General features: G+C 44.7%; 1 protein-coding gene across 1 annotated transcript in view; it reads right to left on the reverse strand.

Annotated features, from left to right (window-relative positions):
- The window catches only part of abca2 (ATP-binding cassette, sub-family A (ABC1), member 2), a 186,005-nt gene that overhangs the window by 39,859 nt on the left and 123,194 nt on the right, over positions 1-22,952 (reverse strand). Inside the window, exons 23-28 of the mRNA XM_034118098.1 lie at positions 20,507-20,680; positions 12,375-12,413; positions 12,061-12,218; positions 7,771-7,891; positions 7,289-7,579; positions 3,139-3,360 (exon numbers count right to left, since the gene is read on the reverse strand). Coding sequence (XP_033973989.1) covers positions 3,139-3,360; positions 7,289-7,579; positions 7,771-7,891; positions 12,061-12,218; positions 12,375-12,413; positions 20,507-20,680 — 1,005 coding nt within the window. The remainder of the gene's footprint in view (positions 1-3,138; positions 3,361-7,288; positions 7,580-7,770; positions 7,892-12,060; positions 12,219-12,374; positions 12,414-20,506; positions 20,681-22,952) is intronic.

Here is a 22,952-nt window from a genome sequence, read left to right on the forward strand (position 1 = left end):
CGACTGTTACAATGAAGGCTCGATAATCAGCTCACGGCATATAGGCAGGGGTAAAGTAGTATTTTTTATGAGTGGGGGGCGGACCTCACCTCCTCTAGGGGGGTCCGGGGGGATGCTCCCCCGGGAAGATTTTTTTTTAAATATTGAAGTTAAATGCATCAATCTGGTGCACTTTGAGAGCAAAATGAAGAGATCTATGGATACCTCTCTCAACACCCATATGAAGCAGAACTGTAAACAGATGTACTTTTTCTTTATGGATATTTTACTAATCACTCCCCTTTTAAACTCTATTCTTGTTTTACTGCCATATAGTATTTCATAACTGTTTTTCATTTATTCTCTTATTTTTTGTATAACTATAATGATCATATGAAGGTGTGCCGCGGAAATAATCTTTTGAATAATTTGTGACCAAACCGTTTGAGACCCACTGAGATAACTTAGACTAAAGTTAAGTATCTAAACACTCAGAGAGTCCTTTAGCTCACCTGAGTCTCTCAGTCTGTCAGGAGAGGACTCTCCTCCAGCTTGTTGTGGAACAAACAGCTCCTTATGTCCGTTAGTGCAGCTAGCTAACCAGATGCTAACAACACGGTCCCTGCTGGCACCGGTCCGTCCCTCCCTCTCCCCCTCTCTCCCTCTCTCTCTATCACACTAAATGCGCTATTGCCACACACACACAGAGCCGAGCTTGAATGACACAAGCACACGTTTATTTCTATGCAACTCTCTGATTGGTCTGGTGTCATGCCTCTGTTGCATTCACTGAACACGGGAAATTACAGTGCTGCCGTCCTCTCGTGTCATGATGAGGTTCACGTAAAGCACGGTTAATGTATTATATTATTAAGGGAGAATTGTCCGGGGCTACAGAAAAAACATTCGGGGCTAAAGCCCCGGATGCCCAGGCCAGGCGACGCCACTGTTGCATACCAACACAATTAGGAACATGCTCACATCTTACTATGTTGGTTTGAAGAGCTGAAGCATTCATACACAATGGATAAAAACTGTGTTGTCTCATTCTATATCCTGTGAGAAAATGATATACATTTAGCATACAAAATTCGACATACTATTCCTAGCCTGAGGAAGATATGAATAATCAACAGATTTGAATGGAATCTCTAACATTTTCATGTAGAATAAAGGCAAAAGAGTGATTATACAAATTACATTTATTGAAATTTGAACCAGAAGATGAAGTCTCAAAGAATGTTTTAAATAAAAGGACATAAAACAAAAAGGTGGATAATAATAACATCTATTAAATGTATATGTAAAGACATTTGGTCAAATGAAATGACACTGAGCCAGTGATAACAGCATATCTAAACAGAATCATGAAAGCCTGTTGGTAGAGTCAGACACACGAGTCCGTTTGAGTGTGTGCACCGGTGTCTGAATGCTCACTCACTCACTGCTCGCTTTGTAGCTAACTGTCCCTGCTATTAGGCTACTAGCTTGCATTGTTATGGATCTAAAGTTAGCAAAAGCTAACTTTCATAACACAGCTTTTCTTTACTTCTCACTTAACTAACATAATAAAGAAACAGACCGTATAGTACAGCACAAACAACACAAATGATCAATACTTACATATATTTTCACTTGTAGTATTATAATAATTGAAATGTTGGTTATTCTGGGGGTGTTCTATCCACGCTCAGCTACCGCACCGCAGCTGCCTGCACTGTACAATCGCTGGAGGACTGGGCTGTAACTCAAAAACTGAGTAGCCAATGGGGACGCACCCCTGAAAGTTCCGCCCACCTGGGAGGTTTGTGTCAGAATCTCAAACAAAAAGTGAAGGAGCGCAAAAGAGAGAGCTGCAGCGAGAGCAAAAGTCTGATCATTGAGAAAGAAGAAACAAGAACTGCAAACAAAAACCTATGTTAAAACAAAGAAAAAACACTTATAGTTTACATGATTACACAAATGATTTGTTTGCAACTTATAGTTTTATTTTTGAAATGTATTTTATTTACAGTTTTTTTTCTGCCCTTCGTTCTTTTCTTCTTTTAAACTCATAGTTTTGCTTTATTCTGAGAAAGTGTTGCTTTATCTTTATGATACAAAACTAATCCCATAGGTGTCCGGTCACCAGGGCGCATGATGTGTAAATTACGAAGAGGCACAAGCTCTTACGTTGATATTGGAGATTTCAATAAATTCATATCATCAGTCAAGTCTTCGACCATTATTCGGAGGGAAATGCTACATGATGTGTGTGTATTTGTGCTCTGCTCAGCTCCGCTCTGTGTGTGTGTGTATGTGTGTGTGTGTGTGTGTGTGTTCGGTGTATTTGTCCAACACCGGCACTTGTTTTCAAATGACCATGAACAGTCATTTACACACATCTGGCTCCATATGTGTATTCCGAAGTGAAAGAAGTTTGTTTAATCTTAATCTCGATGTAGTGCTAAATGCTGTCGGAGTGCACCGGAACGAACGCCACTATCATAATATCTTCTGAAAACAAATGCCCACCCACGCACGCACGCACGCACGCACGCACGTCACACACACACACACACACACACACACACACACACACACACACACACACACACACACACACACACACACACACACACACACACACACACACACACCCCCTGGTGACTGGACATCTTCTTCATAAAACTAATAATATGGCGTAATAATCGGGCAGTTCGATGTGTCTAACCATAACAAAGTATGCGCACAAGATACTTTTTGTTTTTTCCATGAACCTTTAGGGGCTCCGTATCAAATATCTCTTTGCATCACTCCGCAAATCAGAAAATGCCGTCAAAAGCCAAAAGCAATTTTGGCATCAGTACTTTGTTGGATCCTTGTACTCCTCAGAAGAAGTCCTGCTTGTTTTTGCTTGTCAAGCCAAATAGAGAACTGCTTCATAGCTGGATGAATGCAATAAACCCATATAATGCAGAATAATGCAATCAGCCGTCTACAAACATGTAATCACCAATGAGTTTAATCAACAGCACAAACACTTCAGCAGCAGGACAGTATCTATTCACTTGCTTTTTCCATAACGTCACTTTCTAACTGCCTTGTAGGACAGAAGAAAACAGTTTCTGGAGAAGCAGGATACAAAGCTATGTTCGACATTTATATGTAAAATCTCACCAATCTCAGGCACAGATAAGGCCACAGTCATGGCCACACAGACAAAGAAGGCTGGCAGGAGGATCTGAGAGAAGAGGCCCTTGGTGTTCCTCTTGGCACAGTGGAACCTCTTGACGATGAGGCCATGAAACTGACTCAGCTTCAACCACCAGCCCTCCAGCTTGAAGCTGCCCTGCCCCTCCAGGACCTCCGGCTCTTGGGACGGACATTTCTCTGCATCTCCTGGAGGTGAAGGACACATCGCATGAAAAATGAATGAAATGGTTTGTAGTGATGGCAGCTGCATGTCATGTCTGCATGACTGGATGATTCTGCAGACTTAAACACATTATGCAGTTCAACAAAGACAACAACACTATAGGTGAATTCTGATTCAGATAATATGTATTTAACACCTGAGGAAATGTAACCCCCTCTTCCGAGTATTCTTCTGGCTAATGTTCAATCCATTGAAAATAAGCTAGATGAACTCAGAAGTCGGATTGCTTTTCAACGGGACATTAAGAACTATAACGTGTTAATTCTCACTGAGACTTGGCTCAACCCCGCTATCCCGGACTCCGCCATCGTTCCTGACGGATTCTCGATTTTTCGCCAGGACAGGACTGCTAACTCGGGGAAAAGTAAGGGAGGCGGTGTGTGTGTAATGACTAATAACAACTGGTGCACAGATGTGAGGATTATTTCTTCGGACTGTTCCGCTCATCTAGAGCACCTCATGATCACATGCCGGGCTTTTCACCCTCCGAGAGAATTTACATCTGTTGTGATTAGAGCAGTGTATATCCCCCCGCAGCCGCTCGCCGACAACAACACGGCACTCGATCAGCTGTTTGGGATTATCGACAAGACCGAGACTTCACGGCCAGAGGCGGCGTTTGTTGTGGCCGGAGATTTTAACACCGCTAACATGAAGAAGGTCCTGCCGAAGTACTACACATCAGCTGCCCGACGCGCGGGGGAAACATACTGGACCATGTTTATTCCCCTTTTCGACATGGATATAAGGCTCTCCCTCTCCCTCCGTTCGGCAAATCAGACCATATCTCACTGCTGCTGCTGCCTGCTTACAAGCAGAAACTTAAAAGGGACAGACCGGTAACAAGGACAGTACAACGATGGAGCGAGGAGTCAGATGCAGCACTGCAGGATTGCTTTGCATCCACGGATTGGAGTGTGTTTGAGGACAATAACATCAACACACACACGGACACTGTCATCTGCTACATTGGGAAATGCATCGATGACGTGGTACCGAAGGTTTCTGTATGAACATTCCCAAATCAAAAGCCCTGGATAAACAGCGAGGTGCGTACAAAGCTGAAAGTGCGCACTATCGCGCACAGAGCTGGAGATTTGGAGGACTACAGGAAATCTAGGTATGATCTCCGGAGAGCAATCAGCAGTGCAAAGAGACAATACAAAGACAAAGTGGAGTCTGACTTCAAAGGCTGTAACACCCGTAACATGTGGGCGGGACTAAGAACAATGACAGACTACAAAGGAGCAGCGGGGGGTGCTGCAGGTGTCTGCGTGCGCATCTCTCCCAGATGAGCTGAACAGTTTCTTTGCACGCTTTGAGAGCAGCCAGGCTGTGGAGGTACAGAGGGACCAGGAGCTACACTGCCCTTTTGTTTTAAATAGGGCAGATGTGTGCAAATCCTTTAAAAGGGTTAACCCACACAAGGCTCCTGGACCTGATGGCATCCCTGGCTGTGTTCTCAGGGTGTGTGCAGTTTAGCTGGCAGAGGTGTTCAACAGGTCCCTGCTGCAGTCTGTAGTCCCCACATGCTTCAAACACTCCACCATCGTTCCTGTCCCCAAAAAGACAATAATCACCTGCCCCAACGACTACCGCCCAGTAGCACTCACCTCCATCATTATGAAGTGCTTTGAGCGGTTAGTCAAAACCTTGATCACCTCCTCCCTCCCTGAATCTCTGGACCCCCTGCAGTTTGCCTACAGAGCAAACAGGTCCACAGACGACGCCATAGCCCTCACCCTCCACACTGCCCTCTCACACCTGGACCAGAGCAACACATATGTGAGAATGCTGTTCATTGACTACAGTTCAGCTTTCAATACCATTGTGCCCTCCAAGCTGGTCATCAAGCTCATGCCCCTTTCACACCAACGCAACTCCGGTTCAAGCTCCGTGCTAGAGCTTTTCTGGTTCAGAACCGGTTCTTCGGTTTAGCGCCGGCTCTTTTCACACCGCTCAGAGCCCGACTCGTGCTGCCGCTGCTGCGTCATGACGTCACAGTTTACGTCGCTGAGTTTCTCCCCAACGCCGGAGCTCACCTCACAACAACGGGCCGGGGACTGCGTTGCTTTTAATCATACGAAGCCAGATTAAATTAAATAACGACTTCTCCAACCTTATACTTTTCTCCAGAGTGCCGTGGTTCATTGTTTATTAATGTGTTTCAGCGGCATTTACCGACCGCTGCAGTGCTGGCCGGCTGCTCTTCAACGGGAGTGTATTCTCCCGTTAGCTCCGGGTTAGCTCACACGGCTCTAAAGTATTCACTGTCTGACTGTCACACAAGCAGCTGATACATATCCCCAGTTCCCCTTAAGTGAATGTGTGTCAGTCTGAATTGACGCTGTTTGGTGTCAGTCTGAATTGACGCTGTTTGGCATCACAACGCTGTTATGAAAGTTTCTCTGGTATAACATGGGTGATGTTAGCATAGCAACCGAAGCTAAACTGACTACTTGCTAAGCAGTTTTCTACAGGCACTTTTTACCGACGTATTTTTCATTATGATTCTACTTGTGATAGTCGGACATGACAACCTGTGCAGCCCATGTATTGATTCCATCCGATAGCTGCTATAATAACAAACAAAACGTCTGCCTGCTCTCCACAATGATCAATAACAGCGAACGGATGGTCAAAGTAAACAGAATCACACGAAGCCTGGTTAGTGTTGCCTGACTTTATAAAGTGTGTTTTTTTTAACAAGTGTGTGGTTGCGTTCTAGTCACTTTGCTCAGCACTACTGCTTGTTACAACTTGTATTTGCCGTACTCGCCTTAAGTGTTAGCTCAGGTTAATCTCGCCCCCCTCCGACGTAAGCGTGACGTATGCGGTTCTTGCTTCTAGACGGACAACTTTTTGGTGCTCGAAACGAACCGGATTCCGGAGCTATGACGCTGCTCCGCTGCGGTGTGAACAGGAAAACCCAGTGCTTTTCAAGCACCAGCACCGAACCGGCCCTGAAACACCGTTGGTGTGAAAGGGGTATCAGAGACCTCGGGCTCAACAGCGCCCTCTGTGACTGGATCCTGAACTTCCTGATGGGCAGACCCGAGGCAGTGTGGGTGGGAAACATCACATCCTCCACCCTGATCCTCAACACCGGAGCCCCTCAAGGCTGGACACCAGCCTCTCTTCCAGGCGCACATCAAATGACCTTCTACAGGTGCACCATAGAGAGCATTCTGACCTTCTACAGGTGCACCATAGAGAGCATCCTGACCTTCTACAGGTGCACCATAGAGAGCATCCTGACCTTCTACAGGTGCACCATAGAGAGTATCCTGACTGGCTGCATCACGGCCTGGTACGGCAGCTGCACCGCCCTCAATCGTAAGGCTTTACAGAGGGTGGTGAAAACTGCACAGCACATCACCAGGACGGAGCTGCCATCCATGGAGGACCTTTACTCCCAGCGGCTCAGGAAGAAATCCCGCCACATTATAAAAGACCCCCATCACTCCAGCCACAAACTGTTCTGTCTGCTGCCGTCTGGCAGGCGCTACCGCAGCATCAGGACTAAAACCACCAGATTCAGAGACAGTTTCATCCCACAATGAATGCTAAACACCTGAACTGTTGAAACAACATCCCTAACATTCATCTGCTACTTAGTAATTATTTCTCTATTTCTCTAATATATAATTCCAATAACTTGCATATAGACTCTTATTTCACTATTTCACTTTTTTAAACTATTTTTCTTTTTGTATTTACTATTTACTATTTACTTGCACTATATTCTTCTGTTTATCTGTGTTATTGTGTTGCACTGTTGGAGAAGCCTGTGACCTAAGATTTTCATCGGCATAACTACACTGTAGCTATGTTCGTATGACATAATAAAGTCAAGGACTCGGCACACATGCTGCTGTATTTCTGTCTCACCCCTCAGAATGGCAGAGTCTGGCTCCTGGCTGCTGTCAAAGAGCGGACAGTAATCTCCATAGAAGTCTGCGTGGAACCCCCCCTCATCTCCCCTCACTGAACCAATGGACGAGGAGGATTTGAGAGAGGACTGGCTCTGGCTCATGGTGGAGCTCGACATCAGATTACTCAGCTCCACCTCCGGATTCTCACTCTCCACTGAAGGTCCAGAACCCTCCTGTGGCAATCCCAGGCCAGCTGAGCCCACTGAGGATTTCCCCACTGAGCTTCCCCCCGGGGACCCCTTCATGTCTGCCAATGGACAGAGAGGGAGAAAAGTAACCAGTAACCCTGGAGCCAAAGAATAAAATTAAAAAGGTCTCAGGTCGGAGCTTTAAATCAGAGCAGAAATCTATTAGTGATGGGAAATTCATGGCTAACTTTTGAAAGCTAAAAACATGTGTTGAGCTATCTGGAAACCTGGGGGAAGAATGTGCTCTCACCAGCGTCACTGTTCTCCAGAGATTGGTCCTCTTCAGACACTTTTAGGAACACCTCCTCCAGGGTGGTGTCCATCACCCCGAAGCTGGTGAGGGCGAGGCTGTCCAGACTCTGCTCTAAAGCCTGGAGGCACACATAGCACAAGAGACGCTCAGATAACTGTACAATGAGCTATCTCCTTTGCCAAGACCCACAATAACACCACAACATGGCCTGTCATTTATATCTGGATCAATGGTCACATTTATACAGTGGAGGAAATAAGTATTTGATCCCTTGCAGATTTTGTAAGTTTGCCCACTTACAAAGAAATTAACCTGTTAAACCCTGAGCCTGTTTTTCAGGTCTCAGGCTCGAAAATGACATTCCCAGAACAAATGACGATATCTTCCCTTTTAAAAGGGGTAAATGCATAATCTTCTTTTCTCAAAGCAATGATAAACCTGTGAGTTGGATGTAAAAAAGTCAGAATCAATATAGATCTTTTTTATTTTAATGTAAATTCCGATTGAACATAGTAAAAAAATGTAAATTATAGTGTCCGTCCAACATTTTCTTTTTACTTATAGTGAAAACCACCCTTGAAGGATGGGATAGTAGACTAAAAGCTTTAGGAATCCAAACTATAACATATAATAAGTACCCTGTATCAAGATTGATGCAAAACAAGTTAAATTTGACCTTTTTAGAGAGATTTAGAAAGAAAACCCACTTCTGGGGTCATTTGCGTGCATTTTCCATATCTCTGGCCCCCCTCGTTCGATTATGATGATTGACATCTCTTTTCAACCGTTAGAGCCAATAGAATCGAAGGGGGAGTCCCCCACACACACTCATTGTGAAAAGAAAAGGTGGGGGCTTCGCACATGTGAATCGATGTCATGGATGTGGAGAAGAGATAAATAATAAGGTTTTGTGAGTGATTTTCGGTGCAGTAATCTGTTAGCATTTTTCGCTCGTTGCTAATTCAGAGGCTCAGTGTTAGCATTGTGGGTTTTCTTTTGAAAAAAAAAAAAAAAAGATCAGTTAGATGAGTTTCTTCCCGTTACATGGATATAAAACATTCATAGTTTATTAAATGAACATGCCCTCAGACACTGTTTCCTGCAAGATGTTGCGGCAGTGCCCCGGTACCGGGGTCTCTCGGGCTTAACAGGTTTAGGGTGTTTTTTTCCCACTTTTTGTCTCTCCTTCATTACAACTACGTGCAAATTGCTAAATATGCAAATTAGGCGATGATGTCATTTAGCGACTTCTAGCTACTTTTAGGACAGCCAATAGCTACTTTCCTTACTATGGAGTTGGCAACACTGGCTGCGCAGCCAGAATGCCTCGGAACCGGAAGCTGCGATACACTCTGGTGGCTACCATTAGCAGCTAATATTAAATCTCTTAAATTATGGGTAATAATAATATTATATTTGTATAGCACCTATTACAAGATTTGTAGCCAAACTCGCTTCACAGCAGTTCAATAGACAGATTAGTATAACATGACAGGATAAAAGCAATGTAGAGGAGCAGCTACATTTCAACACATATATCCATGAAGATTAATACATGAAGACTTGTGACTCGGACTTGACTTGGACTCTTCTTGGGTGACTCGGACTTGGACTCGGATTCGAACACGGGTAATGATGACTCGGACTCGGACTCGACTCGGACACTCCTTGGGTGACTCGGACTTGGACTCGGACTCGAACACAGGTAATGATGACTCGGACTCGGACTCGACTCGGACACTCCTTGGGTGACTCGGACTTGGACTCGACTACGACTCTCCCTAGGTGACTCGGACTCGGACTCGGACTCGAAGAGTGATGACTCGAGAGTGACTTGGACTCGTGAATTGGTGACTTGACTACAACACTGCATTGAACACGACTTTTGATCAGAAACCAACAGCTAAGGTAAGAGATGTCCAGTGAATGCTCCGTGATGCTACGTGTTGTGATGTCTGTGTTTGCTTCCCCTGTCGCGAATTGTGATCGCTCAGTGATGATACCAATACCTATAGAATCTGTGGAATCTCAGCTTTAATCGGATATCTTGTATGTGCAGTTACGATAAGTAATAAGGGTAATTCTACCTTGAGTTCTGTGCTAAGTGCGTTAGCATTTTGTCGCTCAGGGCTAATTTAGACGCTTCTTGTGAGACTTGTGCTTTGTTTCGGTAAACATTGTCATATCTTCAGTTAGCTGAGTTTCTAACCGTTAAGTGAGTATGACACATTAATAGGTTTTTAAATATTAAGAAGCCCTGAGACACAGTTTCGTGAATAAACTACCCGCCAGACCCGGATTAGGGTCCTCTCGGGCTTAACAGGTTAACCGCTTGTAATTTTAATGGTAGGTTTATTTTAACAGTCAGAGTAAGAATATCGAAAAGAAGATCCAGAAATGGACATTATATAAAAGATACAAATGTATTTGCATTTAAGTGTGGGAAATAAGTATTTGATCCGCTTGCAAAACATGTGTTAGTACTTGGTGGAGAAACCCTTGTTGGACAGACAGAGGTCAGACGCTTCTTGTAGCTGGTCACCAGGTTTGTGAACATCTCAGGAAGGATGTTGGTCCACTCCTCTCTGAAGACCCTCTCCAAACCCTTCAGGTTTTGAGGCTGATGCTTGGCCTCTGGAAGCTTCAGCTGCCTCCACAGATTTTCTATGGGATTAAGGTCCGGAGACTGGCTAGGCCCCTCCCTCACCTGAATGTGCTTCTTCTTTAGCCACTCCTGTGTTGCCTTGGCCGTATGTTCAGGGTCATTGTCCTGCTGGAAGACCCCTCCATGACCCATGTTCAGAGTCCTGGCTGAGGGAAGGAGGCTATCGGCCAAGATGTTACGGTACATGTCCCCATACATCCTCTCCTCGATGCAGGGAAGTGGTCCTGTCCCCTTAGCTGAGAAACACCCCCAAAGCAGAATGTTTCCACCTCCATGCCTGACGGGGGGGGATGGTGTTCTGGGGTTATACTCAGCATCTCTCTTCCTCTAACACGGCGTGTCGAGTTGATGCCAAAGATCTCGATGTTGCTCTCATCTGACCACATCCTCTTCTCCCAAGCCTTCTCTGAATCATTCAGATGTTCATTGTCAAACTTCAGACGGCCTTTCATGTTCTTCTTGATCAGGGGGCTTTGCGGGCCTTGAGATCATTAACAAGTTCCTCCCGTGTAGTTCTTGGCTGATCCCTCACCTTTCTATCAATACCCCACGGGGCGAGATCTTGTGTGGGCTGGGGCTCCACACAATGAGGCGATTGATGCTCATTTTGTGTTTCTTCTATTTCTGAATAATGGCACCAACAGTTGTGTCCTCCTCACCAAGCTGCTTTCTGATGGTCTTGTAGCCAGTCCCAGCCTTGTGCAGCTCTACAGTCTGGTCCCTGAGGTCCTTAGACAGCTCTTTAGTCTTGCCCATGGTGGAGAGGTTGGAATCTGATTGATTGATTCTGTGGACAGGTGTCTTTTATACAGGTAACAAGTTGATATGAGGAGTACTTTCCTAAAGGAAGAGGACTTATCTAACTGGTCTGTGGGAGCCATAATTCTTGTTGTAGTTGCAAGGGGATCAAATACTTATTTCGCACAGTTAAATGCAAATCAATGTGTATCTTTTATATAATGTCAATTTCTGGATTTTCTTTTTGATATTCTTACTCTCACTGTTTAAATAAACCGACCATTAAAATTAAAGACTGTTCATTTCTTTGTAAGTGGGCAAATTTACAAAATCTCCAAGGGATCAAATACTTATTTCCTCCACTGTATATTGCTAACAATTCTTATTATCTTTACCTGTGCTGAAGGTTCTCAATCCCCAAAGAACTAAAGTACTTTACAATAAATACAAATTCGTAAAAAATATATAGATAAATATGTGTAAAGAAAAGCACATTTATTGTGAGGAGAACAATAACCTCTAACTGTATTCTGTGTGTAGCGCTGCTGTTGGGACCACACAGATGCGGTAAATTAAAATAAGCGTTAATATTGTGCCTACCCAAAGGTTCATTTTTGAGACATTAACCCATTTTGGGATATCCACTTAATTAACATTAAAATAGGTTGGCTACAGCCTGCCCTAAAGAATGAACATGGCTGGATCAGGTTGATAAGAAATGTATGAATTTGTTAAGTAATCTTCAATACGCCCAACCATACTCTAGAATCCTGGAAAAATGTGGCCGTTTGAAAAATAATTGTTAAAAAATGTTAACTGTTTATTTAGTAACAGAGGACTATAACCAATACCATTCATTTGTGTGTGTGTCTATGTATGTGTACCTGGAACAACCTCTCAAAGCAACCCTTTTTCACAGCCTCGGAGGGCAGCACGTAGGACAGCTCCGTGTTCGAGTCGGACACCAGCACGCAGGAGGCCACGAACTGCCCGATAAACTGGCTGACACGAGCCTGGGAGCAAGGGGAGAGAGAGGAGGGGGCCACATAGGAGGAGGAGGCCACAGAGGAGGAGGAGGGGGCCACAGAGGAGGGGGACAGAGAGGAGGAGGGGGCCACAGAGGAGGAGGGGGCCACAGAGGAGGACAGAACCACAGAGGAGGAGGGGGCCACAGAGGAGGGGGACAGAGAGGAGGGTGGGGCCACAGAGGAGGGAGGCTGCTGTTGGCTGCCCTGTCCTGAAGGACACACAGCATGATGGGAGGACAGGGAGGACAGGATGGTTAAAGTAGAGTCAGACAGGTAAGCAAAAGACAAGGAAAACAGTGGTGTCAGTAAAAAAGAACCACAGGTGAAGATGAATTGAGAACTGGGGTTAAGTACTGTAACCCAGATTCTATGAGTATAGGCTTCGCCCTCTAAGGCTATCGCTATTGGGTAATCCCCTGCGCATGCGCAGCACTGAAAGACTTGTAATCCACGCCCACCTATGACGTGGGCCCCACCTATGGACTCACTTCCGTATAAATAGGAAGGAGGCCCGACAATCTGCTCCCACACAAACAGCTTTTCTTCAGCTATTCGCGGAGCCAGTGGGGCCCGAACCTTAGAGGGCTGCGCCTATACTCATAGAAGCTGGGTTACAGTACGTAACCCCAGTTCTACATCGTATAGGCTTCGCCCTCTAAGGCTATCGCTATTGGGTTAAGGGCGAAGCAGGATGTAGTCCACGCCCCACTGGTCCGTCCGTTACCATAAGCACAAAAACACAACTACTCAATTAATACCCCATGCTCATTACGCCATGCGTAATGGTGCATCACAGTCCCTGGGAATATAGCATTTAAAAAAAGAATATTCTCCATGAGGGGACGAAGGTCGTTGTGAAAAGTAGAATGTCACACTTTGTTAAAACGATAAAAGAGGGGAAAAAAGGGAACATCCCTCTCATAAAAAGGTGACTAAACGGCATGTCCGGCAGTGGCTCAGTCAGTAGGGCCTTGGACTGTGAGCCGTAGGGTTGCCGGTTCAAGTCCCCGACCAGACCTTAATATGGAGTGTGGACTTCTACTTGGAGAGGTCCCAGTTCACCTCATGCCCTGCCGTGGTGCCCTTGAGCAAGGCACTGGACACCCCCCTTCTGTCTCTGAGGTGGCGGAGGAGCGGAGATATGGGACGATGCCCCTGCAGCCACCGAAGGGCGATTCTGATGCCGCTGCTGATCTCGCCGTTGCCCCCGCTGTGATTGCTGCAGGTGCTGCTGTCGCTGCTGTTGCTGGGGACATTCAGCAGGCTGAAGCCAGCTGACGTGACGTCTAATGTTGTTTGACTGTTCAGACGCAGACTTCATAGACTCCACCATGGTGTGGAACTGGGGTCCGGACTGATCGGAGCCTCTAGCAGTTCTTTACCTGCACCCTCCGGTATAGATCCTTGCTGTAGCCAGAGGTACCGGTGGACCTGCGTCGCCCAAGCCGCGCCTGCGAGACTGTGACTGACGCGCACAGGGTAAGTACAGTGCTGGCCGCCTTACCGATCTCCTCAGCCTCCACTGAGGACATGGTGGCGGACTGCTCAGATATCCTCACCATTGAGTTGGACAGCAACGCTATATTGTTTGCCGCTGCTGACGCCTGGAAAGCACACTGGTGCATCCGGTTGGTCTGTCGGGTGACAAACTGATCTCTGGGCCAACATGGGTCGCTGTCCGGCAACCGTGTTGGACTGCTTAAGAACGCCGTGAGGCTCGGCTCTAGAGGAGGCACGGTCGGAAAGCCCACATCCGTAAATCCCTCCACCTTCGTGAGGGGAACGTATGTCAACACCGGAGCCCTCAGGGTCCTAGGGTCCGCCACCGCCCCCTCCTGGTACCTCCTAATGGCCGGGAAGCGTGGCCAGATCGGGTCACTCCTGACCCTCTGTACCCGGGAGCACACCCCGGACATGTCATCCGGAGGCGAGTTCTCCTGAGCTGGGGGAACGGGGAGATCTCTCCAGGCGGCTGCCTTAGAGATGATCTCCGGGAGTTCCAGGAGAATTCTGACAATAGACGGAAGAGCCGTGGAGGCGGAGAGAGGGACCACCGGTTCGTCTGCCGGGCTGACGAATGGGCTCTCTCCTCCGTCCAGAGGATGGGGGAACCACCTGGTGATCCGTGAATGGGGACGGAGTCATCCGACTCTTGCCCGCCACTCGGATCCAGGAAGTCAAGGGCTTCATTCACGGAGTCAGACTCCTGGACTGGCCAATCATCCTCGGCCGCAGCAGCAGCGAGAGTGTCCGCTCTCTGCTGTCTGTGGGCCAGAGGGAGACGGGCACAATGTGAGCATGACCTGGGGAGTGAGAGCCGGGTTTGCATGCTCCAATCCCAGACAGGACTCACACTGTGAGTGCCGGTCAAAGGTCATAATGTAACCCGCCTAGCATGAAAGGCAAACATGGGTCGCTGTCCGGCAACCTTGACTTACCCGCCCTTTCTCCATTTTATCACTAGAAACAAAGCTTTTTAGAGGAGGAATCTTTGCTTTTTAGTGTGCCTGACAGTGCTTCTGCAACGGAGTGCTGAAGAAAAGTGGGAGCAGATTGTCGGGCCTCCTTCCTATTTATACGGAAGTGAGTCCGTAGGTGGGGCCCACGTCATAGGTGGGCGTGGATTACAAGTCTTTCAGTGCTGCGCATGCGCAGGGGATTACCCAATAGCGATAGCCTTAGAGGGCGAAGCCTATACAATGTAGAAGAGGCTGTCCGCACTTCATCAACTAGAAAGGGAATCAGTGACAGACTGAGAGGATCTGAGTCCCAACAGCTAACACATGGCAGGCACACAGAACGTTATTACGCACTTTTAAAGAGAAGCGTTGAACAGGTGACTTTCAGCCAGAGTCCTGCACGGGTCTGATTTTCAAGACCCGCTCCCGCTCCCGCCCCCGCGACGTGCAATACCGAACCCGCCCCGCTACCCGCATATATATGAGCAGTGAAAGAATTTACAGAATTCACAGAGCACGATTAAAGGGAAATGGAGCTCCCGAGGGAGAGCGCTGCCTTAAATACAAGCTGTAGGAGTTTGAGGAGCTGTCCAGATGCTGAAAGAGCGCCACCAGGCAACCTTTCGATTAGTAATAAGAGCATGTGGCTCTGAAGGAACCGATGAAATTTGAACACTTACTGAAAATAAACTATTAATTTGTTGCGTTTCCACTAAATGTTCAGCTGGACGATTTATTCGAGCTGCTAACTTATAGATGCAGAGAATCATGCAATTATGAACACACGCAGTTGCATATTTGGCTCAAAAAGCGTGGGATGTTAATAATTACATAATAATAATAATTATAATAATAATCAAGTAGCCTAACCTACGACGTTTAAAGTGATAATTGTTGGCCATTTCATATGTGAAATTTGGATAGTATATTTTAAAACGAATGTAGCCTAATCCAGGAAATACAATGCCTAAATGATGCCATCCATTCCATTTAATTATATTCATGTAGACACATATCAATTAGATGACTTATTAAAAACGGAACGTTATCATATTGTTATGCAACAATTACGTGCATTTATTTGGTTTCATAATGTTACAGTCATTATGGCTGACGATATAAAACTAATTGAAGCCAACTGAAACCAGTGCAATTGCAACAAGGCGGACACTTTTAAACTGTTATATTTAGATCAGTCAAGCTGACATGTAGTAGACCTAACACACTTTTTAACTGGGGTGAGATCACTTGTATTTTCCTTCGGCCTTACCTTTCACAAGACGCCGCACTTCGTTGTGCACTGTTTCCATTGCATGTTCCTCCGCAAGCAGCTTCAGACTTTTCAGCTTTGGATGCAAAAACATGGCCAGTTTGTGCAGGAGGTGTAACTCGTACTTTTCAACCAGAATTCTGAGACATTTTGCCTTTAGAGAGGAGAATGTCAGGTTGTCAGTGGAGGATGGTTGCAGGTGGCGTTTGAGGCGATCGAGCCACACAGCGGTGAGGTGAAGGGTTGGAGTTTTGGATGCCTCCAGTGCCTTAGTAGCCTCCTTGAATCTCTGAAGAAACATCACCATTGCATTCAAAGTTTCTTCGCTCAAGTCGTTCAGACGACCCTCTTTCCCTATGGGATTAGTTTTGTTTCATAAAGATAAAGGAACACTTTCTCAGAATCAAGCAAAACTAAGAGTTTAAAGGTGGGGTAGGTAATTTTGGAGAAACCAGCTCCAGTGCGCTAGAATTTGAAAATACACAGCCGGAAAAAATCTGCCACTTCCTTACAGAGCCCCTCCTCCAACACACACGAACGCGCACATGACCAATGAGGGCACGAGATAAGTTTGTGCACAGATGGAAGGCTGACAGGCAGGTAGGCCATCCAGTTATTTTAGCCGTGCCGGCTAAAATGATAGGTCGTACTTTTTACAGTATTACAGCTTCCACAGATGATATTTTTTTATGGATTTTTTGTCAAAGCACTTCAGATATTCATTGCTATCGGGATGTTAAGAGCATTCCATGGAATATAACAAAAAGTGTATCTCAAGCCGGTTTCTCAAACTTACCTACCCTACCTTTAAGAGAAAAAAAAACGGAGTCAAGCTAAATACATTTAATTTAAAAAATAAAACTATAAGTTGCAAACAAATCATTTGTGTAATCATGTAAACTATAAGTATTTTTTCTTTGTTTTAACATATCTTTTTGTTTGCAGTTCTCTTTGCTTCTTTCTCAATGATCAGACTTTTGCTCTCGCTGCAGCTCTCGCATTTGCGCTCCCTCATCTTTTGTTTTCGATTCTGACACAAACGTCCAAGGTAGGCAGGACTTTCAGGGGTGCGTCCCCATTGGCTACTCAGTTTTTGAGTGACAGCCCAGTCCTCCAGCGATTGTACAGTGCAGGCAGCTGCGGTGCGGTAGCTGAGCGTGGATAGAACCATAGGACACCCCCAGAAGAACCAGCATTTCAATTATTATAATACTACAAGTGAAAATATATGTAAGTATTGATCATTTGTGTTGTTTGTGCTGTACTATACGGTCTGTTTCTTTATTGTGTTAAGTAAAGAAAAGCTGTGCTATGAAAGTTAGCTTTTGCTACCTTTAGATCCATACCAATGCTAGCTGAGCAGACTAACAGCAGGGACAGTTGGCTACTTAGCTAGCAGTTCGTGAGCATGTTGGTAGAGTCAGACACACTCAAACGGACTTGTGTGCCTGACTCTACCAACATGCTTTCATGATTCTGTTTAGATATGCAAGTATAAGCCATGATAGCTTATTTTATTAACACGCTAATTTGATATGAAAATCAATGGAGGCTGAGTTTACTACTTCTCTTTGTAAGAAAACCTACCGTCCATGATGCCCCTGAGCTGTGTTTTATTTGTTAACTTCATATTTTTCATTTCCTAAAACATTTATTTTCCTCTCATATTAACAGTGTGGATCATTGAGACAGCGTGGTGTCCAGAGGTCTTATCCCGTTTTCCCACTTCCTCTGAGGGGACAGCACGGAGGGGGGGCATGAAGAAAGACCTGCACCAGCTTCATCCACGCTGGCGTTGCTGTTATCACTTGCTCAGTGTCATTTCATTTGACCAAATGTCTTTACATATACATTTAATAGATGTTATTATTATCCACCTTTTTGTTTTATGTCCTTTTATTTAAAACATTCTTTGAGACTTCATCTTCTGGTTCAAATGTCAATGTCATTTGTATAACCACTCTTTTGTCTTTATTCTACATGAAAATGTTAGAGATTCCATTCAAACTTGTTGATTATTCATATCTTCCTCAGGCTAGGAATAGTATGTCTAATTTTTAATGCTAAATGTATATCATGTTCTAACAGGATATAGAATGAGACAACACAGTTTTTATCCATTGTGTATGAATGCTTCAGCTCTTCAGACCAACATAGTAAGATGTGAGCATGTTCCTAATTGTGTTGGTATGCAGCCTAGGTCTGGTCTGTTTAATAAAGCAAATCTGCCACTTTTATATTGTAGAATTTGTTAAATTAAAGCAGTCTTTAATTGTTTGTCCTAAACATAGCAATATATGCTTTTTAAATGTAAAATGTCTTTGAATAAATAATAGTATACAGTTTATATTGTGTATCACCTTTAGCTTGAAAATACATAGATGTGTTTTTTTTATCTATCAAATAAATAAATAGACAAACACTTTATCGATCCCAAGTTGGGAAATTATTTTACAGCAGCAGTGTGTTCAGGTATTAAAATATTTAAAGTTGGAATAAAGTATAAACTACACAACACAAGTTGTACAGCAATCCATAAGATAAGTCCGATATGTTCATGAAAACTCCCCAGGAGAACTGCAAACAAAAAGACATGTTAAAACAAAGAAAAAAGACTTATGGTTTACATGATTACACAAATGATTTGTTTGCAAATTATAGTTTCATTTTTTAAATTAAATGTATTTAGCTTGACTCAGTTTTTTTTTCTCTTAAACTCTTAGTTTTGCTTGATTCTGAGAAAGTGTTGCTTTATCTTTATGAAACAAAACTAATCCCATATTCCCCCCTTTCCAACAGCAGTGCACGAACGTCCTCATATTGACAGCTGATCAACTCGAGCATTGTGTGGACTGAGTTCCAGCGCGTTTCCACTGATGCTTTTAATGTCTTTTTAAGGCGATTCTGGATACTCGTTTGCTTAAAGTAAGTTACGAGTGACTTTGCCCCCGTGACAAGCGTAGTCACTTCCTCTCCGAACGCATCTTCTTGACTTGGTTTCCCGATCGTAGTGTACAGCACGGTGTTAAGGATGTGTGCAGCACAGCTCAGTCTTGTGACGGAGCGAAGGGCTGCTACTATGTTTGAACCCCTGTCTGTCACACCAGTTTGGTGAAGAAATCCTCAATGCTGTATCTCCGCAGGGCTTGGATTATTGCTGGTTTGATGTTATCAGACGTTTTACGCAAGGTACTATTCCATTCCGACGTAGAAAGCACTCTTTCGACTAGCTCCCACTTGCTAGTGATGTAATGTATTGTGTGACAAAGGTAGCTTATTTTCCGATAATCGCCGGTCCACATGTATGTCTAAAGTGACTGCTCCATTGTACTCACTCATCTGTTCTCTCAGCTCAGGAATTATGCTTTGGCGAATGTCTTCTGCATATTTTGTCACTCTGCGAGATATTGTTGTCGGATCTGGTAACAGCTGCATTGCATCGACACGGCCAGCACGCAATGTCAATCAATCCCTGTGCTAATCCAGTGAAACCATCGCCACACACCGTTTCGAATGATCTAACATCACTGCAGACAAATTGTACTGCTAATTTGGACACAGTCTCCTTGTCTTCCCTTTTGGGTGCTTTAAGATCGTGGTTATTGGTGAAGTATTGATTGATTGGTCTTGTACCTGTGGCATTGGCAGCGCAGCTCGACTCCATATGTTTTGTTCAATGATGAAGTACCTAGCTTGTACCAACACTTTTTTGCACTTCTTGCAAGCAGCAAACCCAGCGACCTGATTATGTTCTCCATCTAGGATGAGCCCAAAAGCCTCCCAGACAATGGATTTTGCTCTTGATGAAGAGTTTTCGGCAATACTGTATTCTCCGCTAGAGAGCTTCGCCTTCACCGGCTCAGCCATTTCGAATGTGGCACGCTCAGCAGCAGATTGGCGGTGCAGATGTTATGATTATGCACGGGCCCGCGGGGGGGAGTGGTCAGAGGTAATGTGCGGGCCCGCGGGGGAGAGGTCATAGGATTTAAACATTACATTAAATTATTATAATTGTAATATATTTATTATGCAACACCCGCAATCCGACCTGCATCTTCTTTGTTTTACCCAGACCCGCGGGTACCCGACCCGATGCAGGACTCTGCTTTCAGCACATCAACAACCACAAATACATTCAAACAACAAAACAACATGTATTCCATGATATTACATTGTCATAACTTCAGAATCAGAATGGGATCTGATGGGAACCCTGGAGGCTAAAACCCAAGGCATAGCCATGTCAATAAAAAAGAATAAAACCAAAACAAGAAGTGACAATATCACAAAATAGTATGTACCTTTCACATGCCAATTAATGGCCTTTCCAAGTATCCCAGCAAATACAAAACAACAACAACAACAATATAGGTCATATCTAAAACGCAATATGACTTATATTGTTGTTGAGAGGAACCTAAGAGAAAGATGCCAGTGGTTTGGTAATTGGCATCTCCTATGCTACTATCAGTTTGACTGTAAAAGTGTCCATGATTTCCAGTCTGACAACCTAACAGGTGGAACAAGTGACAACAAGAGCAGTTTAGAGCTGGTATGGAGAAAGGGCACACACCTCTGCCTTCATTCTGCTTTTTGACCAGAGTCAGTTTGTATCCGTCTCCGTATGTGCTCTTCAGGAAGAGTGGTGAGCCACAGCACTTTAGTTTCCCGTGGGAGATGATGGCAATGCGGTCTCCCAGAAGGTCTGCTTCATCCATATTGTGGGTGGACAGGAGAATTGTGCGGCCTAGGGCGGAGGTGGAACACACACATACTGCAATTATAAAACAGAAATAAAAAAAACACTGGATCTGAACCATAATGTAAACATTTTAAATGTTCTGCCACTAGGAGTCTCTCAGTTCAAAACCATAAGAAAGACGGAAGTTGTGAGGTAGCCCTGCAGTGGCGGATTTAGGATCGTAGGAGATCCGGGGCTTAGCCCAGAATTTTGAAGTTGTTGAGGGGGGAGGGGGGGAGGTGCTAGTGGAGCACGCTTGTGAACTGTGAACTCGCCGGAGCCTCGCAGCGGGCCGGGCTACTGCGGAGCGCATAAGGCAGACTCTTCACGCTAACGAAGGATCACTTCTTCTTCAGGGCAGGGAAGGCTAAGCAGTACGCAGGCTACTGTCCCGCAGCTGCTGCCTCTCTGTTGGACTCCGGTATTGCACATTACTCACGAGACGTTTAAAAAAAGAAAGAAAAAAGAATAGCTTCAAGTGAAACATTCGGGGCTTTTCAGAAAACATCCGGGGCTTGAGCCCAAGTAGCCACCCCCTAGCGCCGCCACTGTAGCCCTGGATCACAGGAGTTTCTGATGGCAGTTAGCTTGTCCGGGGGGGCGCAGAGGCATGACAGGGAGAGAAAAAATAAAAAATCATAATTTGAAAAATTATGATTCGAAAATAATATGATACAGTACAGTACAATTACGTCTGGGTCTCTGTGTTTCATTCAAGCTCGGCTCTGTGTGTGTGTGGAACGAGCCATTTTGTGTGCGTGCGTGAGCGAGCGAGAGAGAGAGAGCACCGGTACCGGAGATCATTGTTGTTAGCTTCTGGTGCTAGCGAGCTACGCTAACGGATATAAGGAGCTTTTTCAACAACAAGCTGGAGGAGAGTCCTCTCCTGTCAGACTGAGAGGCTCAGTGAACTAAAGGACTCTCTGAGTGTTTAGATAGTTAACTTTAGTCTAAGTTATCTCAGTGGGTCTCAAACGGTTTGGTCACGATTAATGTAAACAATTATTTCCGAGGCACACGTTTATATGATCATTATAGTTATACAAAAATAAGAGAATAAATGAAAAACCGGTATGAAATACTATATGACAGTAAAACAAGGGGAGTGATTTGTAAAATATCCATAAAGAAAAAGTAAATCTGTTTACAGTTCTGTTTCATATGGGTGTTGAGAGATGTATCCATAGATCTCTTCATGTTGCTCTCAAAGTGCACCAGATTGATGCTTTTAACTTCAATATTTAAAAAAGAATCGTCCCTGGGGAGCATGCCCCTGGACCCCCCTATGTGAGGTCCACTCCCCACTTATAAAATAGCACTTTACCCCTGCTTACACCTATATGCCGTGAGCTGATTATCGAGCCTTCATTGTAACAGTCACACTGTGTATTTGCGTGGGGATTGTTGCAGTAGAACATTCCACTGTAGCGCCCGGTACATTAATGGGAAACCCTAAATGTTTGAGCACCCTCTATGAAACGTCAAGCACAGCACCCCCAAAAGAAATCTCTGGCGCCGCCACTGAGCCTGCAACCCCGTTTTGAAGAAATGTGCAGTGCAACACAGGCTCATTGCAGCCATCTGTGATAACACACACTTTTTTGCCAAATATCAGCATTTTCTTTGCAAAGTGGCAAAGTATTATAACTTATTGTTCTAGCAAAGGGATTGCACAATTGTATTATATATTTGAGCACACAGACTTATGGAGCATTGTTTTATTATCACTGTTCTAGCAAAGTGATTTTTTTAAAAGGAATGCTCACGTTCATATTGATGTATTTTAATAAATGTTAACATGGCCCATTACGTGACTATTTGTGTTCGGGGGGCCCGACTTTTTTTTTTCGCCTGACAGAAAAAGTTTGAGAATCACTGGTTTAGATTCACACTGAACACACACAGAATTCCTCTGTGTGGAGTGGAATGTTCCTCCCAGGCTGTTCTTCTGCAGCAAACCTTACTCAGTTTGTTTCTCTGATTATTTCAGATCCAGTTGTCTTATGACAAAATAAGAGACATTTTCAATTTATGACAGCTTCTTGCAGACAAACAACCCCGACACATAAATCCTTATTACAGGCAACCAACTAAGACAACAGAGGAAACTGTTGAAAACATTTGGAATTATGTAAAGAAATCCAAAACATATATAAATAGGTCTTGTTTTACATACAGTCTTTAAGATTAGCATGTAAGAGTGTCACAAGCGTCTTTTTTCAATGCGACCTGCCTTGCAGTGACATCTTTGAGAATAGGTGGTGGTGTGCTCTGGTAC

The sequence above is a fragment of the Trematomus bernacchii genome, unplaced genomic scaffold (genome assembly GCF_902827165.1).
Source record: "Trematomus bernacchii unplaced genomic scaffold, fTreBer1.1, whole genome shotgun sequence".
Taxonomy (NCBI): Eukaryota; Metazoa; Chordata; class Actinopteri; order Perciformes; family Nototheniidae; genus Trematomus; species Trematomus bernacchii.